The sequence below is a fragment of the Urtica dioica genome, chromosome 11, assembly GCF_054948205.1.
Source record: "Urtica dioica subsp. dioica isolate 48M chromosome 11, U.dioica_male_clone48M_v1_H2, whole genome shotgun sequence".
Lineage (NCBI taxonomy): Eukaryota > Viridiplantae > Streptophyta > Magnoliopsida > Rosales > Urticaceae > Urtica > Urtica dioica.
In genome coordinates this window covers 8,727,060-8,748,792 of record NC_142766.1, presented here as the reverse complement: position 1 = coordinate 8,748,792, position 21,733 = coordinate 8,727,060, and the positions used below count along the sequence as shown (strand labels likewise).

The following is a 21,733-nucleotide window of genomic DNA, read 5'->3' as shown; positions in this document are numbered from 1 at the left end:
GATATATCATCGATACTATCAGGTATTGAAATTAATTATTAGATACCTATCGATTTATTCATCAGTAGTGATATACCAATAAAATCAAAACTCTGATATTGGTATGCGATATCTTCCTGTGAAAAACAGAGTTCGGTAGTATTACTAAACGCCCAGTTTGCGGGACCCACCTAATCTCCAAAACACCAAAAATGGGCAAAAGCAAACGAGAGGCAATTGGAGAAACAAACCAATGGCGTTGTGTTTCTCTTGTTGCCTCAACAACTCACCATTAATCTTGAGAATCCCCTCTTCGCCGCTAAAACACCTCCGATCGCTGGGAGAATCAAATCTTCTCCGCCGCGATTGCTCCGACCGCCTAACAACCATTCATCTCCGCCGTAGAGATCATTCCTTCAAGCGCTTCTCGCAGAACCAGTCGCAGTCTCAGTCCGAACCCGAGCTCAAGTTCGAGAGGCTCTTCTCGAACCTCAATCAAGACACACTGAAGAGAGACCCAGGTTCGTCTGTCTCTCTCTCTCTGGATTTCAGTGCAAATGGAATGAACGGTTTTGTATTTGCTTGTGTAGGAAGTTTGTTAAGCGCGATTTTACTCGTCGCGGGAACCACGGTACGCGCGAAGTTTCTTTCTACATGAGTTTCATGTCACGTTCTTATTTATTTTCTGTAAGATAGCTCATATTTAAGTAATCGCAGTGGTTTAAGAAATTACACTATGTAGAAGGAGAGAATCTAAGATGACCAATTAATTTTGGATGTCAAGTGAGATTGTCCAAACGTTTTCTTGTTAATCATTATTATCCCTTTTCCATAAAAAACACTCATGAAGTTCATTATAACATAAAAACTTGTGATTGTTTGTTCCATTCCATCCAAGTCAAAGTGCGTGTCTTTATCATTTTCTAGGTTGTTTTCGAGATATGATCAATTGAAATTAATTGACATACAGATCGGTGCTGGTATTCTTGCGATACCAGCTGTGACTCAAGAATCTGGATTTCTCGCATCTGCAGTTACGTGCATCTTCTGCTGGGCTTACATGGTACGATCAGGTCACGTAATTGTATGTTTTAATTTTCATAGGAACTTTCTGAAAACAAACAATCTGGTTAGATTTTTCAACTCGCAGCCAATAAATACCGCCGGCTTTGAATTTATCAAATGAATCATCCGTCATTGTTGTTTGATATTCACAAATGGTAAAACTTTGGCATAAATCTTAGATATTTTTGTTGAGTACATGTGTACATAAATGAGTTAAGTTTGAAAGAAGTAATGAGAACTCTGCAGGTTGCAACAGGACTGCTAGTTGCTGAAGTAAATGTCAATACCATGTCCGAGTTGGGTTCTGGTGGTGTATCATTGGTAATTCATCAATCCTTATGTTTAAATTATTTTTTGGTTTATGTGTTAGGATTAAAGTGTACTAGGTTGGCCGTGACAATTTTTTCTTCCTTGAATTCATATTACTTGAGGGTCTAGTGTTTAAAACATTACAAACAACGTGGTATACAAGTTGTAGCAGAGGTTGTGAGCTGTATTTGTTCATACTTGTTGTGAGTTGGATTTGTGATCTGTTGCGTTTTTCATTTTTATCTTTCTACGATTCTGATGTGTTATGAACAGAGAAGAAATATGAGGTCAAAACGGAGAGGAAATATGAGGTCTAATGTTTGACTGTTTAATCGAACAACAAATTAAGTTTTGTTTTGTGCTTAATTTTGAAGTTTTGTTTTGTGCTTAATTTTGACTTGTTGAATTCATTTTTTATGTCTTCTTTTTATCGCCCTGTCACACTTCTTTTTCTGAGATTCTGTTCATTGTGAAAGTGTGATTTAAGCATATATTCACTATCAAATTACATAATTTGTAAGATGAATATTTGTTAGGACATTGGATAAGGATATTACAATAATAAGTAGATATAGTTAGGGATTAAATATATAATCAATTAATTGAGTAACTAAGCCACCAAAATTTGGAGATTTGCTAAATAACCAACATTTTGTATAGCCATTATGGGGATGTTGCATTGTTTGGACTTTTTTAGCATTCCATTTATGCACTTGAAGTCTGATGGTTATTTATAATTATTAAAGAATATTTACAAATATTAATGTTGTTTTGGCTTTGTTAATAATATCTCGTGGCTATTTACTTAAAATATAACAAAGGTTGGCTATATGGAAAAACTTGAGTTTTCATGTGGCTATATATCTAGAGAGCCCATGTATAATAGCCCGTAGCTGTATTACTTGATGAATAAGAGAGATTATGAGAGTAAAGGGTAGGAAAATTGTGTAAAAGATAGTGGGAGGAATGGTTCCTTCGGGCTTGCATGGACCTCTTGCTAATACAAAATATACCAGTTCGTAAAAAATATTGTTCGCAATATAGATGATCCTGCGAGTATAGAATGTTTGGCCTAATTTTATCTTCATGGTTGTGCTTATCCTTTATCTATTTTCCACACTTCGTTTCAGTTTACTTTAACTGTGTTACATTTTCTTTTTTTTTTCGTGTTTCCTAAATTCAGGTATCAATGGCCAATAAAACACTGGGGAAGGTAGGAGTCCAAGTTGTTTGGTGAGTTGATACTTTGTGAAAGTATATGATGCATTTGTGCTGCTTATGAATAGATATAACATGTTGTTTACAGAGTAAGACAACTTATCAGCAAGGATTAGGAGTTTATATGTATACATACATATGTTAGAGCAAAAGTTGTGTATAATAGAATAAAAACTAAGAAAATATAAATGTAATACAAGTCTTTTGCAAGAACAAGGAAAATGTGATACTCATTTTAACCAGTCTTCATTCATATCGTGGTAAGAAAATCTACAAATGTCCAAATTTTCTTCTTTTTAATAAGCTTTCAAAAAATCTTTTTGAAAATGAAAATTTCTTGCACAAATTACTCTCCGCAAAAAATACTGGCTGTATGAAGTTACGAGAGAGCAGCGCGATTGATTTGATAACTTGAATATCGTACCTAATTTTAAACTTAAGAGAGCATGTGGTATTTTTTTTTCAAAAGTTTTTTTTTCCTGATAAATTAGTTTTCTGTTTACTTTGAATTAATAAAAATATGAGGCTCTAGGCTGCATCAATTTTTCTTCATGTGTTTAATTTAGAACTTTGAATTCAAAATTTATGTAAGTGATATTGTTGACTCTCATGCGTTAGATTTCACATTGTTTTCCACAACAAAATTGTTTTGCAGTTCGACGTACATCTTTATACACTATGCCATGCTTGTTGCCTATATTGCCCGTTCTTCAGATATTTTGACGAGCTATCTCCACATCCCATTGTACGTATCTCATATTTTTATGTTCTTGTTGGTAGCATGACAATACACAGTTTCCAGTTCTGTTAGTTTAGTAAAAAGTAGTTTTAATTTTGTGTTATTTCAAGCTTATTGTGTGTGTTTGTTAGGTGTTGATGACAGAGTTAATGGTTGCAGATGGGAAAGCGCGATCTTATTTACTTTGGTTCTGGGCGGCATGTGCTACGCTGGAAGGTAACTTTGGTCTTCTTTAAACCTAATGATATTGTCTTGTTTGGTGATTAAGGGATTTTTTTTTTAATTTTAATATTTCATTCTTTTACATAATCATGTAGCATACATGCACATTCAAATATATTGAACATTGTAGCACAAATTAAAAGGATAAACATTAATCTTCACAATATGGTAGAACTTTACATAGGTGCTATTAAGGTAGTAATTCTTGTTCAAAGTAGAATGCTTACCTTTTCATAAGCAAGAAAGATGGTCTTGTCTCCTGGTTATCACATAACTTCTAAAGAGATCAATTGCACGTGATAAGCCAGAAGGTGCTCATAAGATATACGTGTTTACTGAGTCAGTCTGAACTCTCAGCATATTTCTGAACTAGGTGCATGATTATGTGCTTCATCATTGTCCTAATTGCCAACTCAGGAACTTATTACCTCAATGTCTAAAAAACGTGGTACTCCAGACATATTACAATTTTCAAAATAAAATAAAAAAATCAGGTGAAATTCCAAATCAGTTATGGGATGGATATCATGAAAGCAAAGTAATGACATTTTAGGTCATAGGCATATGGCAAATTGGCCATCTTGATCAAGTACCAAAGCCTGCCTGGACTCTATAATAACTTTTCCGTGATGTGTCAAAACTTGTTTAGATCACATTGTAATAAAGGATTTCCAATAATATTGCATGTGACTACCCTAATAATGTTGATTATCATCGATTTCTACCAAGTTTCTATTTCTTAGTGATACGAATTTAGTTCTAAACTGTGTGGTTGCTACTGGCTTGTAACTGACTGGTCTTATTTTCATTTCTAGCCAGCGGTTAATTGGTGCTGTTAATGGGGTTCTAGTGGTTGGAATCATTGTTTCATTTGCCGGTCTTGTGGTAACTTCCTCCACCTTGGACATTCAAACTGACCACCGCCTTTTCTTGAATTTTCCTTCCCGTTTTGAAAAATTATACAAAATAGCCATTGAAACTAATTGATTAGTAAAATAGCCAAAATTTCAATTTTTCAGCAAAATAGCCAAAGTTATGTTGTCAATTTTTTTTTTTACACACTGACTAATTTTTTTGACGATTTATATAAGCAATTCATCACTTTCAAAAAATTTAATCATAGGGTTAAAAAAATTATTGAAACCTAGTACTTGTACATTTTAGTTATTTCACTAATGTTAGACAAACCTTGCCTATTTTGTAAATCCATACATTTCAATTGGCTATGTAGCTATAACAGCCTTTTGTTTTTTTTACTCTATGGATCATGCAAAATAAAGCACTGTTATAAAGATAGGATGCATCCATATATCAAATAGCACCCGTTTTTATTTTTTATTTTATTTATGAAAAAAAATGCTGTTTTCTTTTTCTCTTCTTCCAGGGAGTTGTAAATAAGTAAATAAAAATTTCTTTAACAATGGTGTTTTTGAATATCTAGGTTACTGTTCTAATGAAATTGTCAAGTGAACTGGGTTGTTTGATTGCTACTGTCAAGTTCAGATTCAGAATCAGCAATTGCTCATTTTACTTTCACTTGTCTGATTGTGAAACAAGCACATGTGGTTCTTGTTTAAGATTGTGAAACAGGAAAGTTGAATGCCCTCAGCCATGTTATTGTCTCGAATTCTCAAGTCTTTTTTCTTAGGCAGTTGCCAGTGGGGGTCTACACTGGGATGCTCTTCTTAAGGCCAACTTTGAAGCAACTCCAATGAGTATACCCATAATAATGCTATCATTTGTTTACCATGTAACATTTCAGAACTTTCACCTCATTCTAATATATTGTTCCTTTATACTAACTTGTATCTTTCTTGTTTCTTTTCCTTATCAAGAACGTGGTCCCAGTTGTTTGTACAAATCTTGAAGGAAACTTGTCAAAAATAAGGTAAACAGTTTATATTATTTCAATGTATATAGACACGATCTAGGAAAATTCTGAGAGTAAACATCTGAGCAAACGTATCTTTCTCTTGGAAGTTTATTTAAATTATCTAAGATGGCATGGGCAATAGTTAATCAAGTACCTGTAGGTTATAGCAAGCAAAAACACATAAGCATGTCATTATTGATTCATTGTAACCGATCTTTTACGGGATATATGTAGAGCCATTATCATAACCCTTTCTTGCAGTACAGTTATAGGTCATACGTTGGGTGCATTTCTACCTGTCTCACCCCATACAAATGAAATGAAAATATTTACATGTAAAATGGATAAATTTGTCCTATCATCCATTAAACCACGGGGTTGTTATTACTCTAACACTTGTAAGTATATACATTGCTTCAATAACCAGGCCCTTCCCGGTGAATAATGTTCACCTGTACTTCATTTAAAAAATTACCGTTAGAATGATGAATAGGGTGATAATGATGTAGTCAAGGATATTGATCTGTTTCTTTTGAGAATATGCATTCGTAGAATTAGCTGTCTTTTAATTTGATGGCGAGTAATTTTTCCATATTCGTCAAAAATCTTTTGAACTATTGAATATTAATTACTTTTTATATAATCCTTGCATTCCCACCAAAAGCCATAAACGCAAGTCGAGCTGAACTTAGCGATAGTGGATGTGTCGTCGTGAATCATGAGAACATTGCATATCATATAGGTTTGGTTTTAGTTTTTCGAGTAACTTGGGTATTTCCTGATTCAAAAAGAAAGTGAACAAGGATTTCCGTTCTAAAAAAATGAAAAAATAAAAAATTGTCTGGTTTAGGCACTTCTTTTCTAAAACTGTCTGGTATATGTATATGTCTGATTATTTGGAGTCATTGATTCAACATCTGATCTTACAGGACAACTATTATTCTAGGAAGTGCAATACCCCTTAGTATATTTCTTGTGTGGAATGGCGTTATACTCGGAACCATCACGAATCTCGGAATAAGCCCTGACCAGATTACAGACCCATTACAACAATTACAATCTTCCAATGGAGCTGTTGGTGTAAGTTCTAATTCATATTAGTTTATAGCATAAAAATATGACATCGTGAGGGTATCGGTTTATTATATTGATGTCCATGCTCTTTTTTGATACAATTCTACAGCCTATAGTTCAGGCTTTCTCGCTTCTTGCCATCGCAACATCATACATTGGATTTGTGCTGGGTCTCTCCGACTTTCTTTCCGACTGTAAGTTACCATCCCACTTTTTGGTCCAATGCATAAACATGAAATATTAATTTTAGCAAATAATTGTACTTAACTCCCTTATACAACCAGTATCTACAGGTTAGAACGTCTCAAAGAAAAAGTGGTGTACATCTAAATTGTTCATTAACATGTTTTGAGACGCAAGCGTTGGTAAATACGTTATGGACAGTCATCTGTCAAGTTTGAACGTAGTACAGATAAGCCCAAAAGAAAACCATGAAGCTTGATATACTAAATATCGGATGGGTAAACATGAAGCACATTGTTCAAAAAGATTGGTGATGGTCTTATAATGTGGTTTTCTGGTATAGGTCCCGCTATTTGTGCCTTACGATGCATGATTCACTATCTATGCATCAGTTTGCAACATAATATTTTGGATTTACACTGATACCGATATAGTGATGTATGTACTTTACAGTGTAGTTTATCTTATCATTCATCTAAAAGAAATTATAAGTTCTGAAAATAAAAAACAGGAAATTAAAAGTAAATTGCGTTTTAGATCCTAGAGAATTACTTAACTGCCAAATCTCATTACATCAATCTTTCCTTTGTTCTAAATTCGTAGTGCTGAAACTCCCTGCCGGAAAGGGCAGCCCTGTCCCATATTTTCTGACACTTGTACCACCCCTGGGGCTCTCGTTGCTCGATCCGGAAATATTTTTCAAAGCATTAGACTTTGCTGGTACCTATGGAGGTACTGTGGTTTTATCAATTATAATGAAGATGTTTGGAAGTTGATTTCCTCTCAACAATACGCACTTAGCTCTGTTTTTTTTTTTTTTCCTTCTAGTTTTGGTGCTGTTTGGGATTCTTCCAGCTGCTATGTCATGGTCGGAGAGATACTCGGACTCATTGCCGTCTATGAGATTGCCTGAGTTGGTTCCCGGAGGTAAAATCACGCTTTCACTCTTGATCGGAGGAGCTGGATATATCATTGCCTCTGAGCTCCTCCAGAACCTGGGACACCCTACTTGACATTGACTCACAGTATTGTATCATAGTAAATTTAGATTTTTTTTTCTTTCTTTCTTCACAGGTAACAAAACTTTAGTCACATACACCAAACTGTGTTTATAATCCATATATCTAATAAAAGCAATCAATTTTGGTCAATCTGATTAGTTTCATCGGTATGATTGGCAAATCCTAATATGAAAACACAGATACACAAGTGGGTATCGTGCATCATGTGATAATTGGGTTGGAATTTGAATCAGTGGGATATACGGAAGTTGACAAAACGAAAAGTATTCCACAACTGTACAAAAGACATTATATAATATGGAATGGAATAATTAGAAAGTGACAGAACACCAATCACTCCTAATCCAATATTCCATGCTCTATGAAGATATTCACCAGCACCACACAATCCTCACGAAATGCATGAACCAAAACATAAAAAGACATTTCTGGATTCTCAATTCCCGTCTCACTAACTCCAAAGAGAATGCAATGCGTGCGTGCCGTTGGTATGTGAATTTGATCACGGACAATTATTAGCAATCGTATTTGGCCTCGCTTGAAATAATCATAAATATGCCAACGAATTTTGTAATCACCATCAACAAAAACAAGAGGGAAATGAAAGAAAGAAAAAGAAAAAAAAAATTAAGCATTCATTGGTCCTGTGAAAAGTCAACCACCTTTTTAAACAACTTAAATTCAGCATTTACATGAAGATCAACAAGCTCATGTTGACCTTTAGATACATTTAAGCGAGTATGTAACTGTACTCGCACACACACAGACACACAACATACCATATATTTTTTTCTTCTAGTTTGGCATGTCGAGTAAACTGCGAGCAGGGAACAAAACAAAACCCGAGCATCACTGGTAATCAAAAGGCCAGCCAGAGTAGCCCCGCCCGTTGTTGGGCTCGTGAACAGCGGAGCCGTCGTTGCTTCCGGACTCGGAACTATGCCGGGCGTTATTCTGAGTGGCGGAGCGAAAAGGCCAGAGAGAAGACAGAAGATTTCTCCGGCCGGCGTTCTGGCGAGCCGTCCCGTTCGATTCCGCTGCGGCGGCGGGGCGGGCCCGGGCAGCGCGGGGCCCGCCGGAGGCAGGCAGCTCGACGCGGCAGACGGGGCAGGAGTTGTGCTGAACGAGCCACGGGACGATGCAATCGGTGTGGTACATGTGGTTGCAAGGCATTTCCCTCGCCTCCGACCCGAGCTCGAACTTGTCTTGGCAGACGGGGCAGTGCAGGTCCGTGCGCAGGTGCGTCTGCGTGATGCGCACCGTCGGCATCGCCTCGATCGCCGATCGCGCCGCCGGGGGCGGCCCGCGCCTGTCGTTCATCGTCAGCTGCTCGATCAGATCTTCCAGCCCGGGACCCACAAAGTAGTCCCCGAGATCGCCCCGTCTGCGCAAGGCCATCCCCGGGACTTGGCCTTGGAACAGAAGAAACGGGGCCGTTCCCGACCCGGAGACTTCCCAGTTGGGTTCGTGGCTGTATCTTCCTCTGACGTCGAAGTTCGGGTTATTTCTTCCGGCCAATCTGTGTCGGAAAGTTTCGACGAATCTGCGGTCCGGACCGCTTCGACCCATCAGGGCTAGCATTAGCTCCAACACATCGGGGACGTGATAAGGAGAATCCGCGTCCCGTAGAAACGGCTCCGGCGGGGCCGCCTGGACGTTCATGTCGCTGAGCTCTTCCACGAAGCCTCCGTCGCAGAAAGGGCAAAGAGCTTCTCCGCCGCGGAGCCGAAATGCGCTCGAGCATTGGTGACACCAGTGCGTTTCCCCGTTGCTAGACATCTCTTTCTATATTATTAACCTGCTAGAGGAACCAAAAAAAAAAAATTAAAACTTAAAGCAGCAAACTTGGGAATAGTTCTCACCCTTATGATGGAACTCGGAATTATCTCCAATTCAAATCACATAAGCTCAGCCTTGTAGTTATAAGAAACCATGCTACAACATGAAAGATTTTAACTTTTTCTCTTTTTTTTTTTTTTATCATTCTTGAGCTGAAGCAACAACTTGAATTACAGATATTTAGTGGCATGAAGATTATCTTCAACGCCATTTAAAATCAAACGCAGTTTTCAAGCCATTTACTCTTGGAGACTATTTTTTAGAGTTCTGTAATTACTTGCTCTGAAATGAGTATTTCGTGAGACCGTCTTTTCAACTGAAACCCTTCATTATTTTCCAAACTAGGATCGGATTTAGTAAAGCACACCTTAAGAAAGTTTTCATAATTATTACACCAGACATGAGTACCTAAATCTACATCTTACTGATACAAAGTCACTTAAGGCAAAATAGCAAATGAAATAGAAACACAAAACTAACACAAGATAACTGATTAAATAGAAAAGCAATCAGACCCAAGATGTATTCTACAAATCCGAAGAAAAATTTAAAAAGGAAAAGAAAAACAACATGAAAGGCTCGTGGAATTAACCAGATTTTACAAAGCAGAGGACCACAAACCAAACGGGCATTGAATCTAGACACAAAACTATTCAGATATGCAATCAGAAGATAGTTTCACACGATGAACTTTTTAGGCACAAATACCCACAAATTCGTACACGCAAAAAAAAGGCCGTGATAAAAGCAAAATCAAGTAGTAATAATAATAATACGATGCCGATTAGTACATTCGCTTAAAAAAAAGATCCAGCCACACCACTGAATCAAAAAAATAATGGTAATTCAGATTTGAGAAATGAGGAGCTACATCGATTGACAGAGAATTAAAAAAAAAAAAAAAAAAAGAAATTTAGGCGTACCTTAGAACAAGACAAAAAAGATTGACGGAAAAATCAAGTCATAGTATATGCTTAAATCTTGATTTATTTACCCAAAAGCTATATGCCGATTGATGAGAGAGCGAGAGAGGTGAAATAAAGAGGAGGACGACTTACTTTGGCTTTCGTGGTCTCGTCGCTTTATTGGAAAGAAGATGAAGACAATAAAGAAGAATACTTATTTATCAAAATAATTATTTAGTCACATTTTAATATTATATATTCCGCAAAATAGTCGCAGTTTTTTTTTTTTTTTTTTTTTTGACAAATAGTCGCAGTTTTCTCATCTGTTTAGTTTTCGTAGTGAGAGAACCAGGGAATTAAACTCCTAAAACAATTTTTTGGATACTTAATTTAGTAGTATTGTAGAAACTTGGATTTTTTATTTTATTTTATTTCCAAGAATTTTAGAAGCTTATTTGTCTAATTTCATAGCAAATGTCAAACTACTGTAGTTGCATTACAAAGTTAGTAATTTAGCATAACTAGTACGATGTCTAGCAACTTAAATAATATTGTTGATTAAGTTGTACTATTATAGCTATATTCTGTTTAGTTTATTAGTTTATTTGCAATTAGGATTATTCCATTCCATCATCTGAAAATATACATTATCATCTATATCAAGGATTGGAAGAAATATTATAATTGTCGGTGCTATAGGTTAATTTTTCTTCAATAAACTCAATATCATGTTCAATCAGCGACTAGAAAAGAGTTGTATTTGATATTTGATGATAATTTTATGTAGAATAAGATGTCCACATTTTTTTTATCCTCTCAACAAAACATTGGTCAAAAATAAAAACAAAACAGAAAAAAAAAGAAAGAAAAAAACACTAAATATGAAAAGGCTAATGATACAGCAAGCACTTAAATCTTGTTGAAGGCAACGATATCACAGCTCTGGATGTACTCGTTGCAGGGCTCGGCAGTGAGACGGTCCTCGATGAGGTCATCAACGGACACGAGGTCGTCCACGATGGTCATCATGATGTGCAATTTCTTGATTCCATAACCCACTGGAACCAATTTCGCTGCAACAAATTCATCCAAAAAGAAAACCCTGGATATTAGCAAGTAAATTACACTAATGTTTTATGGGGAAAAAAAAACTATAAAGGTCAAGGAAAACATACACGCTCCCCACAAGAGCCCGGGAAGCTCGATACTCCGAACAGCCTCTTCGAGCTTCTTCATGTCGGTCTCATCGTCCCAAGGCTTGACGTCCATAAGGACGGAAGACTTTCCACCTAAAGAAATTCGGTTGTTGTGTCACAAAGAGACAAGGCATTCATTCATCCAATAATATTGATTTCCACATTGTAATTAATACTCATAGAAAGTGCAAGGTTTTTTTTAGGACGTACTCTCTTTCTTCTTTGAAGATGCCTTTTTAGCAGCTTCCCTCTCCTCTGCTGCTTTCTTTTCCTCTTCGGTCTCTTCGCCAAAGAGATCCATGTCGTCATCGTCCTCCTCTTCAGCAACCTGACAAATCAAAAAGAATTTACAAAATAAAAAATAAGTGCTTTCGGATAACCCCAAGCAGAATTACTAGCAGAAGTATATGCTATGTGATTAAGTAATTGAAAACGCAGGGAGCTCTAAATGCAGAAAGTTATCAACCCATTTTGGATAAATGTCACAAATCAATCGAACCTTTCTACCATAAAATTCTAATTCACTACCAAAGACAATCAACAGCCAAAGGAATGAAATTTCAATTGATCAAACTAAACTAAAGGGATTACAGAAAATCCAACTCCACTTTACTCAACCAAACGCAGTATATGCTATATAAATAGCACGAAAATATCAATCTGCAGATATCAATCTTAAAGTTCACTTAACCCCATGTCCCCATCTATCTTAGAAACACCAGAACACTAGCAGAGACAAGTATTGATCCAACTCAACTAAAGGGTCATAAAAAAAGTCCAACTATTCTACTTTACTCATCGAAATGTGCAAGACTTGAGCTTTCTGTTGTTACTGTCGATCTGAATTTGGCCCATTTCTCCATAAAAGAAATGATACCTCTTTAGTTTATAAGATCTGAATTCATACGTTACGCACAAGAATTTACACTTCAGATGTGAACTAAAATGAAATTCACCCACTCACAACTGTCGAGATCCATACTCATGACCGGAAAAGAAAATTCTGTTCGAACAATTACAAACCAATCCGACGAAACTAAAATGAAAAAAATCACCTCTTTGGGAGCTTCGGCCGGGGAAGCCGCAACTTTACCGCCAGTTTTAACTCCAACAGCTTTTCCTGGGAAACTAATCACAGCAAAGAAGACACCACACATCAATTGGTCACCTCAATTTCGACCAAATCAGCAGAATCGATGCCACGATGAAAAAGAACGAACCTTGCGGCGAGGTGCGACGAAACGCAGTCGTACCACCTGTCAGCGTTGGGATACGAGTCGCCGGGCTTCTGCGACACGGCGGCGAACACCTTGATGTCGTCCTTCGTCAACGCATCTCTGTCGAAAATCGAACCAAACAAAACCAGATCAAATCGAATCGCGTTCAGGTTATGCCAATTGGGAAGATAGAGAAACCCGAAAAAATACGGACCCGGAGATGTAGGTCTTTCCGGAGAGGAAATCGTCGAGCGACTTCAGGCCTGACTCAGCGTGGAGATCGGAGAATGTGATTGCCATGGCTGTGGAATGGAGAGAATTAGCGGCGAAGAGCTCAAACAGAGTGTCGTAGAGGGCAGTGAAAAAGGGTTTGTTCGTTACGAGAAATTAGGTTTTTATAGTCCACTCTTCTATGTGAACCCTAGATACCCATGATTTATTTTCTCAAAAATTTAGATTTATTTATCATGAGAAGATGTCTTATGGATCCTTAGTATATTCTATGAATTTAAAGAGACATTCATAATTTTATGACTTCAAATGCGGTGAAATATCACAGTTATATTTGAAGCACGGATTGAAATTTCGCAGATTTCGATCGGAAATTGGACCGAAAATCATTTTTTTTCAAGTTCCAGTACCTATATGTACAAAACCGGAATCTTTCTTGGATTCCGAGGAAACCGTTCCGATTTCCGATGTTTTCCGAGAAATCCTTCCACTTTTCGATTGTCTTTAGACAAATTCTCACGCATTCCGACAAAAACTTACCGGTAAGTGATTAAATACTGACAATTCTTAAAATCTGATGATATCTAGTGTTTTTCACGAAATTTGTCGTTAGTTTTTTATGATTTAATTAAAATTCTTAGTTTCTAACTTCGTTATTGTGTTTAATTATAGTTTGTATCCAAATTTTTTCAATTTTTTGGTTACGTAAAAAATTAGGGTTTAGATTTGAATGTGTTTTTAGCTTCTTTTTTTTGTTATATTAGTTGTAGAATATGAAATTCTATGTATAATTAGTTGATTTTTAATAAGAATATTATCATTATTTTGATTTTGTACTTTGTATTGAAATATGTCATTAAGTTTATGTTAGATTTTTGTTGAACTATTATTGTAGACTTTTTCCAATTTTATGTTATGTTATGCATGAATTTTTTTAAAATATTTATTCACTACACTCCTCTCGGTAAGTACGGTATTTGACGGTATTTCTCACTTTTTCTTTTCATTTCTGAATTCCACGGTATTCCTCTAGCTTACCTTCGGATACCAATATAATCTGAGTCATGGAACGGTAACTGTAACGGTATTTCGATCATTGATTTGAAGTAGAAAAATTTGAGATTTTATGAAATTTACGATGGAATACGATTGACTATGATGTAATTTAACCATTTTTACGATGAAATTCATGTTGAATTAAGATAATTTACGATGATATATGATAATTTACGATGATTTACCATACACTATAGAATTTTAGATTTTCCGTGACAGGATTTGCCTTTGGTCACGCAAAGTCCATTTTTTGTATTAATAATTTACGATGATTTACCATAAGTTAAGATAATTTACGATACGTTACAATGGTTTACGATAAAATTCCTTTTTTTCATTTTGAGTGGTGAAGGTCAAATTTACGCAAAACTTGTCCACCGTAGGTCGATCATATATCGTCGGAATCGAGTTTGAGAAAGACCGAGTGAGGGATTGAGAGTAGAGAGTAAGGGTGAAATGGAAAGAGAAGTTTGAGATGAGTTGATTTTATTTGAGGGGCATTTTTATTCGATTTTGGGTCAAAAGTTCAATTTTAAATACTTTCCAACTAAAATGTTTAATTTTGATATTTTACCACTTTTGAGGTCCACATTGTGAAAATTCTCAAAATATATGTATTCCATATCATTTCTTAATTCCAAAATTATAAAATAATTTGATATGTCAATGGAAAATTAAACAAAAAAAAAGTGCGAAAAAGTAGAAAACTATTTTTCGGTAAAATAAAAATTTTCGACAAAAAAACAAAAGAGATCTCGACAAAAAATAAATTACGGAACATATTAACACAACGTAGTTTTTAATAAAGTCAAAACATTATAAATTATGCATCAATAGTTTTTAATAGACCACACTTAAATTGTTAAAAATACAAAAATAATTAGTTTAATAATTACAAATGATGCATCAATAATCTAATTAATTTCAAGTTTTAATTCAACTTCTCATTTCAATAAATAATAGCTATAAAAAGTGACATTAAAAAATCAATCAAAGAAGAATGACACCATTTTAAAAAGATGCGTAAAAAAGGTGTGCAAAGCATAAAACCTGAGCCCAAGGGGCCGCCTTGTTCTCTTATTCACCATGGTCTCCCGCACACCAAGTCATGTTGCTCGAAACCTCATTAAATAGGACCGACCAATTAGGACAAATCTCAACACTTCAAGAAAAGCCACGTACTTAAGCCGACCTTCGACACTCCAAGGAGGGCAACCCGCCTAGGCCGACCTTCAACGCCCCAAGGAGGGCCACCAACCTAGGTCGGCTTTCGACGCTCCAAGGATGATCAGTCACCTAGCCCAACCCTTGAACCTTAAAAGATGGCCGACACTCAACAAAATCACAATGGGGGCCAACATCTAAGCCAACCATATACCCCTTGTAAGGCATGCCTTTTAGAGCCGACCCTAAAAAAACACTAAGGGGGCCTGCCACCTAGGTCAACCCTCAACATATTCCAAGGGTGAGCTAGCCACCGATACCCTTTGGAAGCTACCAGGGCCGGCCCACGATTCTCCAAGAAGGGTTGACCCTAATATTTCCAAGGCGGGCATGCATTCCCCTTTTGAGAGGGGCCTGTCAATTCGCTTTGAGTTCGTGGGTAGTTAGAGAGAAAATCACATATGTTTCTCACTTATGAATGGTTCAGACACTAGGAGCATGATGTATCGGGATACATGATCTGGATAAATCTTGATAAGATGAGTCGTTTAAAGAACCGCTATGACTCACAAATCAAAATCACAAATGATGGTCACATTAATAATAAGGTTATTTACTAAGCTCTTAGACGAATTCGTTCATAGCTGCAAATATAATTGAACACTTGTGTTAAAGACCGGGCTATAAAAGAAAAGAAAACACAAGAAATAGAATCCATCTCTTGTCAACAAAAGTTTATATTCGCTCACATGATAGCTGTATCCATAATCAAACGATTATCAACATCTTTGCTCTTTGAGTGGTACATGAATCTCTCATTAGGGAGTCAGTTTAACAAAGAGCCAATATATTTATATCTAGAAGGGTATTACGGTAATATACTACATTCAAGCTATATGGGCTGAAACTGGAGGGTAGGGGCTCACGTATTAACTATAGTAATTGACACTATTTCATATGATCAAGTAGATACAATTATGATAACTTTGATAGTGCATTCTTAAGATTTTATTCGATATCTCCGTGATTAAACGAAATATAAGTCAAAGACAAAAATTTGTATTATCTCTAATTCATGTTCCTTTTAGATTTGAGTTATTAGGTCTATAGTCATGGAGTTAAAGAAGAAATTTCGGTTAACTGAGGTTAACCTATAACCGAAATATTAGGTTAACGGTTAATTGTTAACCTAAAAAAAATTCTCTCAATTAACCGAAGTTAACCGAAATAGCACTTAACTTGTATTGTAAAAGTCAACAATGACGGTTGTCTTGTAAAACACCGTATAGCTTCACAAAACTGTGTCACAAAGGCTTTATAATTATATCATATTTTTAATAAATTTATGAAAAAATTCGGTTAACCTCAATTAATTGATAATTTACTCGGTTAAAATTAACCGAACGGTTAATTTTAACCGAAAATTCGGTTATAATTAGTTGCTCAATTAATTTTAACCGGTTAATTTCAATTAAAAATTAAATAAAAAAGAATTGATTAACCGAAATTTCTTCTTTACATGGAGTCGGCTATGATAAAATGAGTTAGAGCACTCTTGTATATAAGTATCTATATTGGGTTACAATATTACAATTGTTGATTGACCGCAAACTTTTTGGTATGTAAAAGAAACTTTTGCGAAGAATTTTTTTTTTATTAATGGTCAAGTTATTTGAATTTGAATGAGTTTATGAAGAGCCTGCAAAGTAGAATAAGACCTTGTGTAAGCTTGTAACAAGTTTGCATGAGCTTTAGATTTTGTTTGATTAAGTCCGAATGAGTTGGAGTTTGTTAAATAAGAAATAAATAATATATTGGACATACGAAATAAATAATATAATTAATATGATCTGATTTATAAAACATATAATATTATACTATTTATTAGGATATGTAAGAGATATTATATATTATTTTATTATTGAAATAATATTTCCTATACTAAGAAATAAATAATATATTTATGATTGGATATTATTTATTAGAATACCTAGAAGTTATTTTATATTGTTCTAATCTTGGAATAATATATCTCAAATTAATTTGATATTAAAATAGTAAAATTATAACAAGTGAATATTTGATACAACTTTATCTCTTTGAAAATGTCCATTATTAATATTTATAATAATTGTTCTTTAATATATTCAAATGACCAATGAACGTCATAGACAATTGTTTATGGGGGATCAGCAACTTATATAAAGTACTAAGCAATGAATGTCTAATATAGCATGACTCACTCATACTAAATTTAATGTATAAGATATGGAAAAGTCAAAGGAATAATAGAAAAGCCCACGTAAGAAAGCCTAATAAAACATTATATAGACATTATATATGTAGGTAAATTTTTTATGGAAGTTATATATCAAGTTATTTCGGAAACTATGTTATAATTTTGAATAGGTATATAATATATATATATATATATATATATATATAATATATCGAGGTGTTTCTTATTATATTTATTATAAGATGGCATAAGCGGTATATCAATAAAATATTATCGATACAATCCATAATTGATTTTAAATTCTTCATACGATACCATTCAATATACCAATCAGTAATAAATATATTGATAAAATCAAGACCATAGTATCAAAATCAATATTTAAATCCTTGGCCAGGCCTCGTCCCAGCCGCTTTCGGCATCCTTTTATGAGAGAGGCGCCTTACGCATATCATTAACAGCCAAATTTATTGGAGGCTTTGCCTTTTGTGAAGTTTTTTTTATTTTTTATTTTTATTATTCTTCAATTATCTATGAACATCACTCTATCTTTTCTCTCATTGAAGTTTCCAGAGAGCGTGCGTTTGTTAAAAATTTCTTTTTAATTTATGGTGACATTTGTTTAATTTAGCACTTTCTTAAGGTGGCCCACGACAATGAGCCCATTCTGAAGTCCATTGTGTCCTCTCTTAGGTTAAAGCAGTTTGTCCCACCCTTTTCGTTTTACCCTTATTCATTTTTTCCTTCTCTATATTTTTTCTTCTCGGTTTTTTCCTTTCGATTTTGACCATGTGCTAGATGGTCTGTACGAGACATCAAGTTCGAGTAATACAATGTCCTCTCCATATGGTGATTTGTTTCTCGACCAATCACACATAAACATATACCACAATCTCATCAAGACAGCCAATGAATGGTCAATTGAAGTGGCCTAAGTAAATCCAGCGGACACCAGAGTAACCCGTGGCGAATTAGATGTTGCAGGCACTGTTCAAGAGGGTGTGGATTCTCTGCCAGAGCTTTTAGTAGAGAATCGCACCCGCCCACTTGGAGGCAATTTGGAAAGTGCCAATGACTTTACGTGTAAGGGTTTGCCAACCCCGACAAAGGTCCCCTGACAGACCTCCGCTACTGTTTTGCTAGCGCATCTCAACGAGGAAGGCGCCTATATTTGGGTTGAATAATGAGCTTCGATTTGAGGATCTCTACACCCCACCAACGCACTAAGGCGGAGAGGCCCGATGGAGCCGTCAATGGAGTCACCGATCTTGATGGAGGCCTTGCAATGGACCTCTGATCTTCTTTAGCTAACGTCTCCTAAACCAAACCATGTAGAGAGGGAACTCTTTGGACCCATATTGATCTAATTACCAGTCAAACACTTATAGTACGACTTGTATATATCATCCACCTCACTCATTATACTAATATTAATGTTGAGTGTCGAAGAACACGCTAAAGAAAGCATTCCGCACACTTGTAAATTCACCACGCCGAGTGCGAATTATGAGGCGGGCAAGTCCACACCTTGGTGTGGGAGGTGTTGCGTCTCGTCAATGAGGTCCCACCTAGGCGGGACCTCGGCACAAAGGGTATGCGCCTTCGCTTGAAAGTCTCATGTGTCATTATAACCTAAGTCGTTTAAATCGAATAGCGAACTGATAAATAAGTAATTGACGGGTGAAGTTATCATTTATAATTTTCCCACTCAGGGCCATAGTTGTAGAAGAAACAGTGAGAAGTTTGATTGCTACAATCGTTATTCTTGACAGGTCAAAGTATTTATTAAGTTTGGAAGCAACTTTTCTTTATCGTGGGAAAGACATGTTTTTCTCTTTAAAGAAGATTCTGCCTGAAATTGAACGCTGGAAAAATTACCCTCTCGTTACGTTGACTCCACCACAAGAAAAAAAAGTTGACATAAAATAGAAAAATATAAATAAATAAATTTTATACTAAATAGTAGTACACATACTATATATTAGGCGTACTATATATACACAATATAGTAAACAAAATCTCTATTAAAAAATAAATTAGTCAAAGAGTCAATATTTAGATTTATTTTCTTCTTGGAATTGCAACCGATTACAAGGTTCCATTAATTGAAGGACCGCTCTTTTTGTAAATAAAAAAGCCATTTATTCGGGATTCTAAATATATTAATAAGAGAATTATTAAATAGTTCATTAACCTAATAATGACTAAATATTAATCGTGGACTAAAATATGACTAAATAGTTCATACATTGTTAAATCATTCATACATTGTTAAATCATGTTCTATAATCTGGTTTGATCTTGTAGTCCAAATAATCCCGTACCATGATGTATCTATAATAATAGTCATTAGTAAATCAAACATACTTGTACAAACCAGCAAAGTACCCCCTGGAGCCGTATGCAATATGGAAAAGATGCTCGTACGGTTCTAGATTGATTATCAAGCAATTGGTTATTTTAGGCTACATGATTTATAATTTTGAGACAATATTTTTCAGTAAATTTGATTGGCGAGGCTTTTAGTGTGATATTTTTTTGAATCAATAATATAGAAGTGATGTGTTTAACAAATAAAGTGAAATTAGGTGAAACACATACGCTCACAAATCTAAAGGATTCACTGGTGATATCATAGGAAGACAATTTAATTGAAAAAATCAAATGAAGTTAAACTAAATTAAATCAATTATAACTTCTTTGACTGATATTATATTTCTCAAAAATATTTTGACTCTAGAAATATAGTTGACCAAATTTTAGAAAATTAGAAAATATAAAATGTACAAAAGAATATTATCTGTCCGTAAATGTTTGTGTTCCGCAGTGATGGTAGAATCTCTTCTCTCGTAAATTAGAATGTTGTGTGTGTATATATATATATATATATCATTCGAGATTGAACTAATGCTAAGTTTATAAATTATTGAGCATTATTAACGATCTTATTCCGGTAAAACGTCCGATCGCTGACGCTCGAGCAAGCATCCTCATAACTAAACGGCGTATAAAATATCTACGTATAATGAACCATGACTTGAAACATATAGATGCATAGTTTTCATATTTCGAGGGGTTGACACATGCTTTTATTTGTACAAAAAGAGAAGAAAACAAAAGGTTTCTTACTATCTTTCAGGCCATCAGATTTGATTAAATATAGTCTTTCTCACAAGTCACAATATTAATTAAAAAAAAACCACAATTTCCTTGGCAAATGTTAAAGGCCTGAAAACTTTTCCATTATATTAGAGCCGTACCTGATTTATTTTTAAAATTTACAGCTATAGTTGATACTGCCGGAATAGCCATTAAATCCTGGTAGTTTGCTAAGTTTTTTTTTTTTTTTTTTTTTAATTTTGTTTTAGGATTAGGCAATGATATCATTTGTTTAAAAATTGAATGCCATCAGTTTTTATAGGGTTCAATGACTATCTAGACATATGAAAAGTTAGAATTTTGAAATAACCAACGTTTAGTTAATTTTTTGTAAATAACCACATAAATCTATTTACGCTATAAAAAAAAATTAAAAAAAAAGTAAATATGGTTATTTATCAAATATTTTCAACAGTTTTTGACTATTTACGAAAAATTTACAAAACGTTGACTAAAACACAAACACATATGTTTATGTGGCTTATATCGCTAAATTTTTGTTTTTTTTTATTAGAAACCCATATATGTACATGCTAGCCAGATTTTCAAAATAGAGTACTGGGTAAGTGATTCAAAGATTAATTTATAAAGGGAAAATATCAAGAGTATCACTCGTGTTTAATCGAAATGCGAGATTTATCCCCTATATTTTTAGAAATATCATACATATTCCTTCAGTTTAATATAAATGACATATACATCCCCTAAAAATGTTATATTAAAAATATCACATTTTTTCGTTTATTTTTTACAAAAAATAATTTGAACTCTCCAAAATACCATTAATGAAATACTTTTTTATTTTTTATTCTATAAACAAAAAATTAAATTAAAATTTTTTTGTATAAAAAGTTAAAGGATTTTTTTTATAAAGAGATATTTTGATTTCTTTTACTAAAATAGTAAATAAATATTTATTCTATTAAGGGTATTTTGGGGAGTTCAAATTATTTTTTTGTAAAAATAAACGAAAATGGTGATATTTGTAATATAACATTTTTTTAGACTAGATATATGTCATTTATATTAAACTAAAAGAATAT

The 21,733-nt window shown here is 34.6% G+C and overlaps 3 protein-coding genes across 14 annotated transcripts; 1 reads left to right on the top strand and 2 right to left on the bottom strand.

Moving 5' to 3' along the window:
- Positions 1 to 173: 173 nt before the first annotated feature.
- LOC149381020 (Tryptophan/tyrosine permease) lies at positions 174 to 7,835 on the top strand. 7 transcript variants are annotated; one of them, XM_089630239.1, is made up of 14 exons: positions 180 to 500; positions 570 to 610; positions 950 to 1,042; positions 1,291 to 1,365; positions 2,537 to 2,566; positions 3,227 to 3,316; positions 3,470 to 3,526; positions 4,352 to 4,417; positions 5,181 to 5,282; positions 5,368 to 5,420; positions 6,335 to 6,485; positions 6,589 to 6,673; positions 7,266 to 7,394; positions 7,491 to 7,835. In XM_089630239.1, the coding sequence occupies exons 1-14, from the start codon at positions 233 to 235 to the stop codon at positions 7,673 to 7,675; spliced, it is 1,425 nt and encodes a 474-aa protein (XP_089486365.1). In that variant the 5' UTR covers positions 180 to 232; the 3' UTR covers positions 7,676 to 7,835. The 7 variants fall into 7 exon arrangements, with proteins under 7 accessions (XP_089486370.1, XP_089486365.1, XP_089486366.1 ...); XM_089630238.1 differs by having other exon boundaries at positions 181 to 500; positions 2,537 to 2,586; positions 4,348 to 4,417; positions 7,491 to 7,834; XM_089630244.1 differs by lacking the exons at positions 7,266 to 7,394; positions 7,491 to 7,835 and adding an exon at positions 6,773 to 7,247 and having other exon boundaries at positions 174 to 500; positions 2,537 to 2,586; positions 4,348 to 4,417.
- A 460-nt stretch (positions 7,836 to 8,295) lies between these two features.
- On the bottom strand, positions 8,296 to 10,721 carry LOC149381019 (putative E3 ubiquitin-protein ligase RHC1A). 6 transcript variants are annotated; one of them, XM_089630247.1, is made up of 2 exons: positions 10,582 to 10,721; positions 8,296 to 9,485 (listed from the first exon to the last, which is right to left on the bottom strand). In XM_089630247.1, exon 2 carries the CDS (start codon positions 9,461 to 9,463, stop codon positions 8,534 to 8,536), a length of 930 nt encoding a protein of 309 aa, XP_089486373.1. In that variant the 5' UTR covers positions 9,464 to 9,485; positions 10,582 to 10,721; the 3' UTR covers positions 8,296 to 8,533. The 6 variants fall into 6 exon arrangements, with proteins under 6 accessions (XP_089486373.1, XP_089486372.1, XP_089486375.1 ...); XM_089630246.1 differs by having other exon boundaries at positions 8,296 to 9,482; XM_089630249.1 differs by having other exon boundaries at positions 10,447 to 10,593.
- Positions 10,722 to 11,172: 451 nt separating this feature from the next.
- On the bottom strand, positions 11,173 to 13,270 carry LOC149381018 (Translation elongation factor EF1B/ribosomal protein S6 family protein). The gene is made up of 6 exons (XM_089600882.1): positions 13,056 to 13,270; positions 12,845 to 12,961; positions 12,680 to 12,752; positions 11,835 to 11,952; positions 11,604 to 11,717; positions 11,173 to 11,501 (listed from the first exon to the last, which is right to left on the bottom strand). The coding sequence occupies exons 1-6, from the start codon at positions 13,139 to 13,141 to the stop codon at positions 11,338 to 11,340; spliced, it is 672 nt and encodes a 223-aa protein (XP_089457008.1). The 5' UTR covers positions 13,142 to 13,270; the 3' UTR covers positions 11,173 to 11,337.
- Between the last annotated feature and the right edge of the window lie 8,463 nt (positions 13,271 to 21,733).